The 13,760-nt window shown below is 39.0% G+C and overlaps 1 protein-coding gene across 2 annotated transcripts; it reads right to left on the bottom strand.

Annotated features, from left to right (window-relative positions):
- Positions 1 to 286: 286 nt before the first annotated feature.
- hdac10 (histone deacetylase 10) lies at positions 287 to 12,692 on the bottom strand. 2 transcript variants are annotated; one of them, XM_017706727.2, is made up of 20 exons: positions 12,436 to 12,692; positions 12,218 to 12,352; positions 10,428 to 10,524; positions 9,981 to 10,078; positions 9,623 to 9,727; positions 9,443 to 9,511; positions 9,193 to 9,319; positions 7,670 to 7,735; positions 6,830 to 6,889; positions 6,602 to 6,691; positions 6,402 to 6,508; positions 5,961 to 6,028; positions 5,472 to 5,715; positions 4,596 to 4,686; positions 4,203 to 4,288; positions 4,050 to 4,100; positions 3,551 to 3,632; positions 2,015 to 2,203; positions 1,149 to 1,311; positions 287 to 909 (listed from the first exon to the last, which is right to left on the bottom strand). In XM_017706727.2, the coding sequence occupies exons 1-20, from the start codon at positions 12,495 to 12,497 to the stop codon at positions 875 to 877; spliced, it is 2,025 nt and encodes a 674-aa protein (XP_017562216.1). In that variant the 5' UTR covers positions 12,498 to 12,692; the 3' UTR covers positions 287 to 874. The 2 variants fall into 2 exon arrangements, with proteins under 2 accessions (XP_017562216.1, XP_017562217.1); XM_017706728.2 differs by having other exon boundaries at positions 1,149 to 1,308; positions 12,436 to 12,690.
- Positions 12,693 to 13,760: the final 1,068 nt, after the last annotated feature.

Here is a 13,760-nt window from a genome sequence, read left to right as displayed (position 1 = left end):
AAATATATATTTTAGGCCACAAACCTTTTCAAAATGATAATTTAACAATATTTCGGGCCTCAGGCAGCATATTCAGACCTATTTCATGTAAAAACTTTCTGTAAGCTTTTAGAGGAATTCAACTTGTCTGGTTCCTGTCACTATCACTGTGATTAGGCAAGTTTCTCTACAACGGTGTCTGTTACATTAAACCACTCTCAATAGTACCTGTAAGATTGTAGTCTTCGTTTTCATATTTGTTCATGTTATATGATCTCAGTGACTTTCTGCCAAAAAAGATCATTGATCCTGTTTAGTCAATTCTGTTTATTGTGACAATTCTGAATTGTCCCTGAAAAATCTCAGCTTTATTCCAGTACTAAAACACTAAAGTGTCCAAATACCACAAAAGGTGCAAAAAAAGTAAAGAAAGTCATCAGAAATTAACAGCTATCCATCCATCCAGCCATTTTCTAAGCTGCTTCTCCCTAAGGGTTGCGGGGGAACAGCTATTTGATGAAAATGGAACGAAGCAGATGATTTTTATTGGAATAAAGGACGATTAAAAAAGACTGTCAATGTTCCCTGTTAACCATTTTTCTGTAAATCAGGAAGTGTTTCATAATGCTGATGAACTGACAACAGTGGGAGAGGCTCACCCCCAAGTCATATGCGTTGCTGATTTGACTGGGTGCTGTAACAGGACAGAACACACAGAACAGCACAGTAATTACTGAATTCTGGTCACAGATACAAATTCTACCAGACAACTAGCTGACAGTACCTGAGAATGAGCCTTTAACTGAATAGAAAACTGACTGTATAAAAATATAACAGTATAGTTAGAGTAGTCTTGTAATCTTTTGGGTGTGACTGAAGGGAGGTATGAGTGTGTTCATCCATCCTGACTCTCTGTTCTGCTTCCTGAAACTGAAAACACACACACACACACACACACACACACACACACACACACACACCATTCATATTATACACTTATAGCTTTGTACTGATCATTTCAATCACTGCTGACAACTAAACAATTTCTAGCATCTGAAACATTACTGACAATTAAGCAATAGTGAGGCACTATTTGCTTCAGTAAGGCTTCAGTAAAATGCTGCTGGTGTATTTCTGAACATGAAAAAAACTAAACAAAAAAAGCTCACTTGTGTTCAACAGTAGACCCCATCGGCCCTGCAGTCTCAGTCTCTGTGACTCTATAGCCTCCACATCCTCAGCTAATGGAAGACCCAGAGGACTGAGAGAAGGAGCAGGAGACCCAGAGAGAGAAGCACATGTAGCTCTCACCATGTCTCTATCACAGCCCTGCTTTATAAAGATAGAAATATTAAACTCCCTTAAAACTTTTACATAGCTCAGGTTTTATGTATCAAAAATGATCAGTTCCTTTTTACATGACTATTTTCTAGCCTCCCTTTATCCCTTACAATTAAAGGCTGTTTTTATTACTGTGCCTATGAAACTGACATAGACCGAAGAGCTGGAATAGGGCATAGGTAGAAATGCAATACTACAGAAACAATTAATTCAAAACAGGCTTTTGCAGCTTAGTTTCCATATATGGACTGTAAACAATCTTATCTTAAAACTCTAACAGTGTTTACATATTACCTCAAAAAAGTTTGAATGATTAGTTTGCCCAGGATGTGGGCCTTTTAAGGTAAAAATATAACACCATGATGCTTAACATTAACATGCATCAAAACATTTAGTTTTTACTAAGAATATTTTGTTATAAGATAAAATGTACCAACCAAACAGTACTGCAACATTTCTAAAAAGACATACACATATATATATATAGCATTTATATCAGCATTTAAAAAAAGGAAGAAAAGTAACAAGAGGACAAAATGCATTAATAAAATAAGATAAGGAGATAATGGGCTAGCATTCAAGCAGCTACGTTTTTTGTCTACCTACTATTACACAAAAGTCAACACAAATCTGGCCAGCACAGGTGAATTTTCCAATAGCATAGTCCTACCCTCCCCACATGGCAATAACTGACCTGAAGTAGGGTCAGTGTTCTGCCCTGTGCCAACCCCTGCAGCAGACTACTGATCTGGACCCAGACTGACACCTCCAACACCGCACTGTCCGCCAGGACCTCCAGCACCAGGCCAGGATTAAACTCATAAGCCAGAGGCAGGAGCAGACCCAGCACAGCCTGCATCACACTCGCCCTGCAGTGCACACCCTGCAGCATGCGAAGAGAGAGACACAGCAATGCTGTTCTGCCATCAATATTTAATGACTGTGCTGCAAACAGTAAAAGTACAGTAAAGCTGTAAGTACCAAAGCACGTTTAACCCTTTGGTGCACAAGCTATGCAAACCCCCCTCTAATGCATGACACAGTCAAAAATAGCTCATATTGATTTCTTTATTCCTTATATATCATGCATGGCGGTCATGCAGGAGTGTTTCTTTGCTATATCTTTTGAAAAAAAATGTATCATCTAATATTCAATATTTTCATGAAATATCTTATTTAATAAACAAGATTATTTAAAAAGTTGTTTGTTTTTTTAGGTCATTTTTGACACAAGTGTGTAAACTATGTATTAATACAAAAATAATTTTTCTTCATAAAGTAAGAAAAGAACGAAAACTTTATCTACAGTAAAAAAAAAAGATATTTAATGAATCCCTGCATGCATGAAATAACAGGAAATGAATATGGGTCATCTTTTACCTATGTTGTGCATTAGAAGTGTAATGATCTAAAAATTATTTTTATATAAAGAGTAAGAAAATAAATCAAAATAAGGATTTGTGACGATCAATAAGCTAATTGAGGAATACATGAAATCCTGAATGATGAGAATAATATATTGCAAAGATATAGAAAATAAAAACTCAGTTGGGTCAATTTTGACTCATGTTGTGCAGGGTTAAAAAACAACAGAGATTTACAGTTGTAAAATCACATTGCTTTGTTGATATTATAAGTGACAATAAGTCACTTATGACACTTATGTATTCTAAGTAGAGGACGTGTTAACATATTTATACATACAAAATGAGCAAAACATGTCATCTGAGTTTTGCTAGAGAGATTAATATTATGAGAAAGAAATACTTCAGGGTCAAGTTGGGCTAAACACTCCATGTGCAATTATTATTATTATCATTATTGAAATATAACATGAAATAAAAAATAAATGTTGGGAAAACAGCATTCAGACAGCATACATAGTTCAGTTTGGAGATTTTTCGAGAAGTTGTAACATGTAACAAATACAAATGGCACATTAAAAACAAAACATGATTTCCTCCTTAACTCTGAATAACCACATCTTCTGTACAAACAGGTTGTGTTTAACCAAAAAAGTAGAAAAGTGTAATTCTGCCTTTAATCAGGTCACCACATTTTCATACATTTAAGTAGACTTTGTTCATTCAATAAGATTAACTTTGTTCATTCAGTAAAATAATTCTGGGCAAAGATGAATACAGACAAAGTGATCAGTCGTATCATAGGGTGCAATAAAGGCAATTAATCTGTCACAATAATTTACCTGTCAATGGTGCATATCACATACCTTTCTCAGACACACAGGCACGTGGTAGTGAGACGTCACTCCTTCAGGCTCCTTACTACAGAACTGCACCAAAAGCACTCTCCTACACACACACACACACACACACACACACACAAAATACTTACTTTTTTTTTTTTTAAATATACCTCAGAGAAAACAAAATGGTCCTTATTTATCACTGCATACGGTTAAATCTGAACCCTTAAAGACATATTACAGCATGCTTTCTAGTTGGTCACTAGAGACAGCAATGCACTCACTGCTCCACCTCAAACTCCACCCATGACCAGAGCCAATGGCTCACAAAGGCATGCGTAATGTAAGTGATATGAAGCTGATTAACCATCTGTGCTCAAATCTTTCCTTTTTCCTTATAGTTCACACATCATTAAAGGCAGTCAAATCTCAGCTTTTTTATGCAACTGATGATTAAGGGTCATTATGTCTAAACAGCACGAGAGAAAAAAAAACATTTCTGAATGGCCGATTAAATACCCACCCACTGCTAATGTCCACTGTAACATCGTCCCCCACAAATACCACCAAGACCCTGAAATAAATCATACAGTATTTGTCTAGTGTGAATTTCAGAAGACATTAAATCTTAAAACAATACTTTAACACGTTAAGAAGGAATGACAGAAGTGCATACCGATCACAGAAGGACTTTAAGGCATGCGGCACAGCACAGCTCACAGATACACACACATCAGACACCATCACCAAGCCATTACGCACCTGCCAATGGCCAGCAGTTAGGACTGAATTTTTCAGAAAATTAAATGAAATTGGGAAGTTTTTTCCAACAGAGACGCCGCCAGACACTGCATATATCTAATGGCAAACACTAATTCTGTAACAGACAGAAGAAAAACAGGACACCTCCTGTCTGCATGACCTTCTATCTAAGCATCTACTCTGATGACGCCCTATGTTGAAACACAGTTGGGTTCTCCAAGCTACTCTTGTTTGCACACTTTACATTTCTGATGATTATGACAAACATCTCAAGCATTCAGAATGAACAATTACTCCACAGGCCTACCTCTTTGTTCTTGATCTTCCCCAAAACTGAAACAACACTCTGAAGGCACTCTAATGACTTCTCGTGAGTCATGTCTTCAAAATGTTCTTTCCTGAAAAGAGAATATATTATTTTAACCAAACATTTTTGATAAAAAGCATGCATGTTTTGTTGACTTTCTAAGTAAATAAAAAGTTAACGAGTGCTCCATAAGGAACATACTTAAATACAGCATTTTCATGTTAATGTTAGTGCCTATTTTCCACTTATTTGCTGATTCTAACGTATTGGGGAAAAAGCAAAACATAAAATGTGGGATAACGTCATTATCTATTTTTTCCCCCAATATGTTAAATTCAGCAAATAAAAGTAATTAAAATGTACAAATGTGTGTTCTCTGTAGATGACACATTTATTATTTTCATTTCAGAGTGAACGTAATTTGAGCAGGGAGTGTTTAAACTTTTGCTTACTACTGTGACAGGCTATTCTTAACCCAACAATAGCACAACACCTTAAAATATCTTCAGCTAACATGAGTTCTGTTGTCAGAAAGGTGATGAAGGTCTACAGGATGACTAAAACAAACTGCATGAGGAAAGAAGTTATAGTCTGTAACCAATAGTGCAGCTATGTCAAAGAGGCTATTAAGTGTACACTAACGATGCTGCTGCCCCTCATGCACAAACACAGCGTGCCACTAACATGTTGGAGTCACTGCTGTGCTGAGAAAAATTCACCAGCCAAACAATATCTGGTCAGCAGTGGACCTATGGTCAATTATTTCCATCAATGGACAGGATAGAAGCTAAAATTTAATAGCCTTACATTCTGATTTTCTCAACCAATACTAAAATTACTGATTGAGCTACACACTTGGCTTAGTAAATTGCTAACCTGAGTTTTTCTGCCTCCTCAATATAGGTCTGTGCTATTTCACCCAGGTGCTGACAGCCCTCTGGCAGTGAGCCATGAAGTTCTGTGGTGATCACCACAACTGTGTGTACAGGATGTGCAGGGCGGGGTAAAGGTTCAGGCCACTTCATATCCTCAGTCTTCTCCTCTGTTTTGTCCTCCTCTTTCTTCTCTCCATCTTCCACTCTGCAGCGCTTGGTGCTTGGATCTGAGACTATAGATTCAGCTGGAAAAATAGGGTATATGCCAAAATTTCTTACTGATTTGAGAGCAATCAATAAAATCTGTAAATGCTGATTGTGACAAATATGTGCATCAATGTTATTCCCCTGAGGAAAAGTGGAAAAGCTATTTAAACATTTACACGTCTGTGGAAGATCAACTTTTTTATTTCACATCATGTACAATGAGTAACATATTCTGTGAAAGCAAAGACAAGAAGTTGGTTTTTATAAGGCAGTACTTACATACCTGTATGTTTGAAACAGCCCCAGTACTTCTGGTGAACAGCTCGAACATTATGAACAGAGTCCAGAGCACTGAAGAGTGAAATGTTAAGATACAAAATGAATGTTAAGCTAAATGACATTTTTGTACAAAACATCGCTGACGGAAACAAAAAATTATATCTTCAAAAACTTTACAGGAAAAGAAAAAAAAAACATTAATTTGTAATGAAACACAATGCAACAAATTTTTTTCTGACTAGTTTTGGACTATTTCTGTTGGTCAATTCATCATGAAATTTGAACATAATGTCAAGAGTAACTGGAGTTTTCAAAATTTGAAAAAAAAAAAAAAGAAATAGACAAAAATGGGAATACAAGGTTTTTGTGAGACATCAGCAAATACATGCCAAATGGATTTAAAGAGAAAGATATACATTTTTTCTAAAAACAAAGTTAAACCCACCTGTGGCATGGGGAGCCAATACCAGTCAATAAGGATGTTGGGTCTCCGAGCAAGGTCTGCAATGTCTGGCAAACTGACTGGGCAAGCGAAGTCAAGTTATACCCACCCTAATGGAAAAAAACAGGAGGACTCATCTTCTACCAAAACAAACCATAAACACAAACATGTATTTTGGTTTATAGCTTTGAAAGCAATCCCACCTCTAGGACAAAACACAGCCTGCCATTGGCCAGAGACATCAGAAGGTGCGTAAGGTGGCCAAAAATCTCCGGAGTGGCACACATGCGACCCTAAGGAAAAAAGGCAAGCACACTGATCAACTGTCAATGTATTAGATTTTAAAATATATTTTATATATGTGTGTATGTGTGTGTGTGTGTGTGTGTGTGTGTATAGTGTATTGCAGAATATAAACTTCAGCTTCTCACCTCTGGATCTCCTATGCCAGAATCAAACCCTGCACAGACCAGCACCAGCTCAGGATCAAACTGGAGCAACAGTCAGCAGTATCGTGAAAAATTGCTCTGGTGCATGCATCAGACACACTTAAATGTTTGACTATTAAAGGAGAATTCCACCAGAGTTACTGAATTTCTGCATAATTAAAAGGTTAAGATGTAAACAAAGTCATTCTGAATGGTTTGATGTGAAATGCTCCATTTCAGAGAAATGTATTAGGTCAGAACTATTTACAGTGGAAGTGATTGGAAAAAGACATCTGAACTGTTTAAATCCTCTAAAAGCTCTGTCACAGAAACCTATTACAAGAGATGATTATGAATGTACTCCCTGATGCTTTAAAAGTTTTTTTTTTCCCCCGATACAGTTTTACCCTAAACAGTTTCCAGAATACATTCTTTAGGGAGAGGTAAATACAGAGCGCTGTTGAGCAAAATAGTCCCCAATAAACTTTTTTCAGATTTACCACTGTTTTACCATCATCAGTATTACACTTAAAACATTCATTTTGAATAAATGGCTATGAACGTCATTGTCTATATTTGTGGTGTTGACATTGTGACTCCTGGTTCCTACCACCACTGTTAAGAATTCTCTTTCCCCTTTCTTTGTAAAAAGCACTTTATAAAAATAACTTCTTATGAAATTCCTCTACAATGTATAATTGTACAATTTCACATTAAACACCCTCAATAACTTTGTTCATACCTCTACTACTGCATTATGCAGACATTTTTGAAGATTGAAAGAATTCCCCTTTAATTGTCTAACTAATGTCTTTCAAAAGACATAAGACGTAAGATACATACCTCATAGGCAACAGGTAAGAGGACATGGAAGAAAACAGACAGGTAGTCACTGTTGGTCATCCCAATCTGTTTAAAACAAGTAATAAGGCTCCATTTAGACTGTTCACAATATTAAGGCAAGAAAAAAAAAAAAACAACATTGTGAAAAATGATAACTTCTTGACAACATAATTTAATTTAATTTAGATTCATGTTCTGTACTATTGTAGTTTATTTTGGTTGTAAAACTGATCAGTGGTTATATGCCATTTTTCCACCAACATACAAGTTACAGTGCAGTCACTGAGTAACTGGACAGTTCTGTTGTTCTGCCTTTCACTTCAGCACACTGAATTTGAAATTAGACAGTTACCAGGAAGTTCAAGTCTAAGTTTATTTTACATCCCAACACTTTTTATGCATAGTCCTTATATTTCAGGGGATAGTAAGCACTTAAACAATTGGTTATTCAAGTTGTTTCTTGAGGCATTACATATCTTAAATAGAATTGTAAAGCTTACTTATTTGCAATTTTATTCAAAACTTATTTTCCATTCAAACGTCTTTTTATTTGGAATCCAAATAAGTTAAGACAGAAAACAGTGGGAGTGACAAAGAAAAGAGGCCAAAGCTTGACTAATACGCTTAGAGTTCAGGGGATTTCTATTATTTAAGAGTCAACCCTTATGTACACACTTGAAAAGGAGGTTTCCTCAATGGTTCTTTAGAAAGCAAAATGTTTTTTTATAGAACCATTGTCAGGTGTAATACCCGTCCTCGCCATCAGAGGTCAGCCTCACCTGAATACTGACATTCTCCCTGGTTGCACCCTGACCCCTCACCTGCAGCTCATTTCACCTATTTAAGGACCTCCAGTACACTGACTCAGTGCGAAGTACTGCCAGTTTACCTGCATACCAAGCCTTGTCTCCTCATTGTTGACTCTGCTTCTGGATATCTCTTTGGTGTTTTTGCTGGTTTGGGATTTTTCTAGTGTTTTGACCTTTGGACTGTTTTTGACTCTGACTCTGGTTTTTGTGTTTTGGATTCAATGGGATTATGGATTCTAATCAGTCTGGAGAGTCTTCCTCACAAGCATGCAAACTCAAAATAACACTTTGCATGATTAAAAGGTTCTTTGCATTGTGAAACTGTTCTTCAGATTGATGGAGAATGTGTTGTGCATGGTTCAATATAGAACCATTTTGAAAACAGTTCTTCTATCGCTACAAGATTGGCATCTTACCAACAGAAGAACCCTTTGTGGTGCTAAATAGAACCCTTTTCAAAATGGTTCTATATAGAACCATCTGCAGCACATTCTCCAATTTAAAGAACCCTTTAATTATGCAAAGAGTTCTTTTGAGTGAAGAATGTTCTATACAGATCCATTTTCTTTGATAAAGAACCCTGGAAGAACCACCTTTTTTTAAGAGAGTAGGGTTGTCACTCATCAGTGACTTTGAGACCAGCCTTGAGAAAGAACCTGACAAAGAACCAATCTCCAAATCAATATTAGAACATACGAAGCTGGACAGAGGTACCTTGTTCCAGGGCACATTGATGTTGAAGCCAGCTCCTTTGCCCTTACCCACGCTATCGTAGTCAGACTCGGCAAGGTTTGGCCAGAAACGCTGGTGCTCATAGCGATGCCATGAGAAATACAGCACACTATGAGACAGAGAAAGGAAAGGAAAGCAAAATTGCAAAGCCGCTTGGTTGTAATGACAAGATCTTGGTGCATTGCTGCATGAGGTCTTGAATGTCCAACTGATTTGGTGAAATCAAGCTCACCTGGGGTCTTCTTCAAAGCTGTACTGAACTCCCTGTCCATGATGAATATCCCAGTCCACGATCAACACCCTGAACACACATGCAGACACACACACAAAAGCCTTCTCAGCCAACACAACTCAGCTCAGTTCCATTTTAAACAGCTCACTTTATCCGCTCTCTCTTTACCGCACTCTTTACCTGTTCAGGTTGTAGTGCTTTTTGGCATAGTGAGCTGCAATGGCCACATTGTTGAACACACAGAATCCACTGGCTTCACTTCGTTGGCTGTGATGACCAGGGGGCCTGTGGAAAACACAGAAGAAAAACAGGAAAAAGAAAGAAGAAAAATGCTGGGAAAGACAAAGCACTTGTGCTTTTGTGACAAAGGGGAAAAAAAGGCCAATGATTCCATTAATCATTACAGTACTAAAGCAGGCATCTTCAGATTTTACTATAGAAATTAACATTGGTAATGTTACTATTAAATGTAACGAACAAACTGAATAGAAAGGGACACTTACAAATAACTAAAGAAATTAATTCTAGCCAGGCTTACCTTACAAGGGCCATTCCATTTCTCACTTTCCCTGTCATTACACTGTCCACTAGCTGCAGTGTGGCCCCAATAGCCAGCTTAGCACAATGGTAGATATTCTACATGATGGAAAAGAACACATGAATAAAGAGATGCAGTTCAGGGGATTTTATTTTGGCTCACAACAAAGCTATAGTTGTATGCAAATGTTAGGGCACTCCTGGTTGAACACATGCTATAAAATCTGTGCAAATGTTATGGTACATCTTATATTTTACATACAATTTTGCAATATATAAAACTCAGCAAATAAAATAGAAATTATGCACTGGAATTTGCAGAAAATGTCATATTTAGGAGTGTTCTCTATACAGGATGCATTTACCTTTACTTTGAAAATCAACAAAACATCATTTGACCAGAGGAGTTCAAACTTTTGCATATGCCTGTACAGTGAGTGATCCTTACAGGATGGAAGTAGACATCTCCATATTGCTGAGTGAAGGTCATCAGATCCTCCAAGCTCAAGTAAGGGGTCTGTTTCACTGCTTCAAGATATTCTTTGCTGCATACAACATATAACAAAAAACAATACATTAAAACTTTTAGTAATTACCAACACCTAAAAATATGACCACTCAGATTAGCTGTATTCAACAGATTGTTAAATAGTTTATACAGTTTTCACACAACAAGAATCAGAGTCTCAAAATGGACAGAGATAAAGGAAGTCTCTGCCATGTTTATCAGTCTAGTCTGAAGTAGAATGAGAAAATGAAGAGAACTGGAATGGTAAGTACATTACAGTGTGTATGTGCTGAACAGTCTGTGGATAAAAAGCATCTCCAGTGGCACTAGCTTATGTCTATCAATCTACAAAGCACTGCAACAGGAAAACACTGATAGTACATAGCTTATGATTTAGTTCAGAATCAGAATTAGAATACTTTATTGATTCCAGAGGGAAATTGCAGTTATAACTAATTGTGGAAAATGCCTCACAGCAAGAAGGGCCTGGATTCCCTGGCTAAGCAACCGGGGTCCTTTCAGTGTGCAGTTTGCATGTTCACATGCTGCTGCTTTTCCTTGAGGTGACTGACTGTTTCCCAAGCTTATTTCAACACTCCTACTTCAAATAATTCAGCTGACAATATTTTATTGGTGAAAGCAACTGAGTGACAGTGTTCTTTGTTCCATCAGGTGAATAAGTGTGGCTTTAGAAAGTGCACTTTGTAGTTCTACAAATCCCACCTTTACCCCATTCCTCAATGACTAAGAGCCCCACAGGACCACCCAAGGCAGGTATTAATTGGGTGGTGAATCTCAGTGCTGCAGTGGCACTGATGTGATTGGTGGTGGTGCGTTAAGAGTGTTTGCGTTATGACTGCATCAGACACAGCAGTGCTGCTGGAGTTTTAAACACCAACAGTGTCACTGCTGGACTGAGAATAGTCCACCAACCAAAAGTATCCAGCCAACAGCATCCCGTGACCACTGATGAAGGACTAGAGCAGGCATGTCAAACAGGGGACCTTCCAGGCCAAAGTGCAGCAGAGATTAGTGCTTGCCTTTGTCTACAGCTCTGAATTCAGTTCGTGAAGGACTTGCTAACTAGCTGATGAGCTGAATCAGGTGTGTTTAATGAGGCAACATGCTAAGGTCTGTAGGGCAAGGACTGGAGCTTGACACACGTTAACTACAGGATGACCAGCACAAACTGTGCAGCAGCAGATGAGCTACTGTCCCTGACTTTACATCTACATGGGGGGCCAACAAGTTAGGAGTGTGTAATAGAGTGGATTGAGTGTTTAAAACTCCAGCAGTAATGTTGTGTCTGATCCACTGATATCAGCACAACACACACTAACACACCACAACCACATCAGCATTACTGTGCTGAGAATAATCCATCACAAAAACAATACCTGCTCTGTGGTGGTCATGTGGGGGTAGTGATCACTGAAGAATAGGGTAAAAGGGGGTCTAACAAAGTGTGCAGAACAACTGGACTACAGTCTGTAACTGTAGAACTACAAGTGCACCTATATGGTAAGTGGAGCTGATTGAATGGTGAGTGTAGATACAACGAGGTGCTCCTAATAAAGTGCTGAGTGAGTGTCATACATAAGTTACACTATCATAACATACTACACGAGATCAGAGTGTAGTGCTTTAGTGTAAAGACTTAACGATACGAGGTTCCACCACACACTTAAGCCAACTCAGTGAGGTATGAAGCCCGTGACAGTCGGTCTCACCTGTGAACCAGCAGAATCTCCTCTTCAGTGGCCTGGCGGACAGACAGCGCCTCGCAGCGCTGCTCCAGACCTGCACTCTTCACAGCTTCATAGCTCACGGTCAGCCGCTCCGGCACTTCTATCTCACAGGCGGGACTGCACACAACAAACAGCGGGCTGTTCTAACGAACCGTTACAGGACATACGCCCCGAGAAACCCTCCTTCTGCTGAGACTTACTCGGTCCACAGCAGCTTGTAGCGGGTCATCTCCTCATCGTAGACGAACGCCGTACCGCTCATGATGACGGAGACCAGTCTGTCCTGAAGACCACAGGAAACCTCACCAGCCCCACAGAGAGAAATGTCTCTTTCTAATACTCTAAGTTAATATATCCTCCTCGCACCTCACAGCGCTGCCATCTTGTCTTTCCGTGTACATCAGTTATGATAGCGGGGCGCAGATGGTGCTCTGGCGCCCCCTGGAGGCTCCGCCGCTCAAACACAAGCTACCACATCTTAGATACCGTCTACGACCTGCCCAAATAACACTGAACACAAACACACCCTCAGCTGTGGACGTGCAGTACTGTGCGAAAGTCTTAGGCACCCAAGACACATTTTGTGTGGGTTTCCTCCGGGTTCTCCGGTTTCCTCCCACAGTCCAAAGACATGCAGTCAGGCCAATTGGATATGCTAAATTGCCCCTGGGTGTGAGTATGTGAGTGACTGTTTGTGTCCGTCTGTCTGCCCTGCGATGGACTGGCGACCTGTCCAAGGTGTATCCTGCCTTCCGCCCGAAGACTGCTGGGATAGGCTCCAGCATCCCCCCGCGACCCTAGACGGAGAAGCGGCTTAGAAAATGGATGGATGGATGGATGGATGGATGGATGGATGGATGGATGGCCCCTGGGTGTGAGTGTGTGAGTGACTGTTTGTGTCTGTCTGTCTGCCCTGCGATGGATTGGTGACCTGTCCAGGGTGTATCCTGCAGGGTGTAACCACTGGGATAGGCTCCAGCACCCCCCTCCCCCCCCTCCCCCGCCCACACCATCCTAATGAACATGTATGTCTGAACTGAATTAAATGACACAGAGATACACAAAAATTATTTCATTTTACCCTGTCAGTTTTTCAGCGCTCTTCACCTCGAGTGTAAGAAACAAGAAACTTGTAAAGAAAATTATGTGCTGTTGCCACATAAGTCAATTTCGAGATCTTAGTAAAGAAAATAAAGGGAGGGGCATAAAACTGACATAAGTGTAATTAAATAAGAATTTGTGCACACTTTTAAGTGAAATGAGATTTAGACTGAAAACCCACTAACCTTTACTTTTGCTTGAAAAATATTGGTCACACTTTATTTGGATGCTCCCCTTAAGATGATCTACAGAAGATTTAATATAATCCATCAAGTGCACAGTTGCATTTAGTAGATATTTAATTGAATGGCTGAGCATCTAAAATGCATCTGTAGTGGTCCATCCAAATACAGTGTTAAAAAGTTAATGCAATTTGCATACAGTAATTTGCATACAACATTTTTTTGCTTATTGCAGGCAAAAA

The sequence above is a fragment of the Pygocentrus nattereri genome, chromosome 11 (assembly GCF_015220715.1).
Source record: "Pygocentrus nattereri isolate fPygNat1 chromosome 11, fPygNat1.pri, whole genome shotgun sequence".
Lineage (NCBI taxonomy): Eukaryota > Metazoa > Chordata > Actinopteri > Characiformes > Serrasalmidae > Pygocentrus > Pygocentrus nattereri.
Note: the sequence above shows the minus strand (reverse complement) of the source record. Positions and strands in the feature narration are given on the sequence as shown.

Excerpts from the sequence above, each read along its gene's own strand:
- hdac10 (XM_017706727.2), bottom strand. The coding sequence starts at position 12,497 with ATGAGCGGTACGGCGTTCGTCTACGATGAGGAGATGACCCGCTACAAG. Across the intron at positions 5,716-5,960 it reads GGGCTGTTTCAAACATACAG|CTGAATCTATAGTCTCAGAT; the intron begins GTATGTAAGTAC and ends CTATTTTTCCAG. Across the intron at positions 910-1,148 it reads GGGTCTACTGTTGAACACAA|TTTCAGGAAGCAGAACAGAG; the intron begins GTGAGCTTTTTT and ends GTGTGTTTTCAG.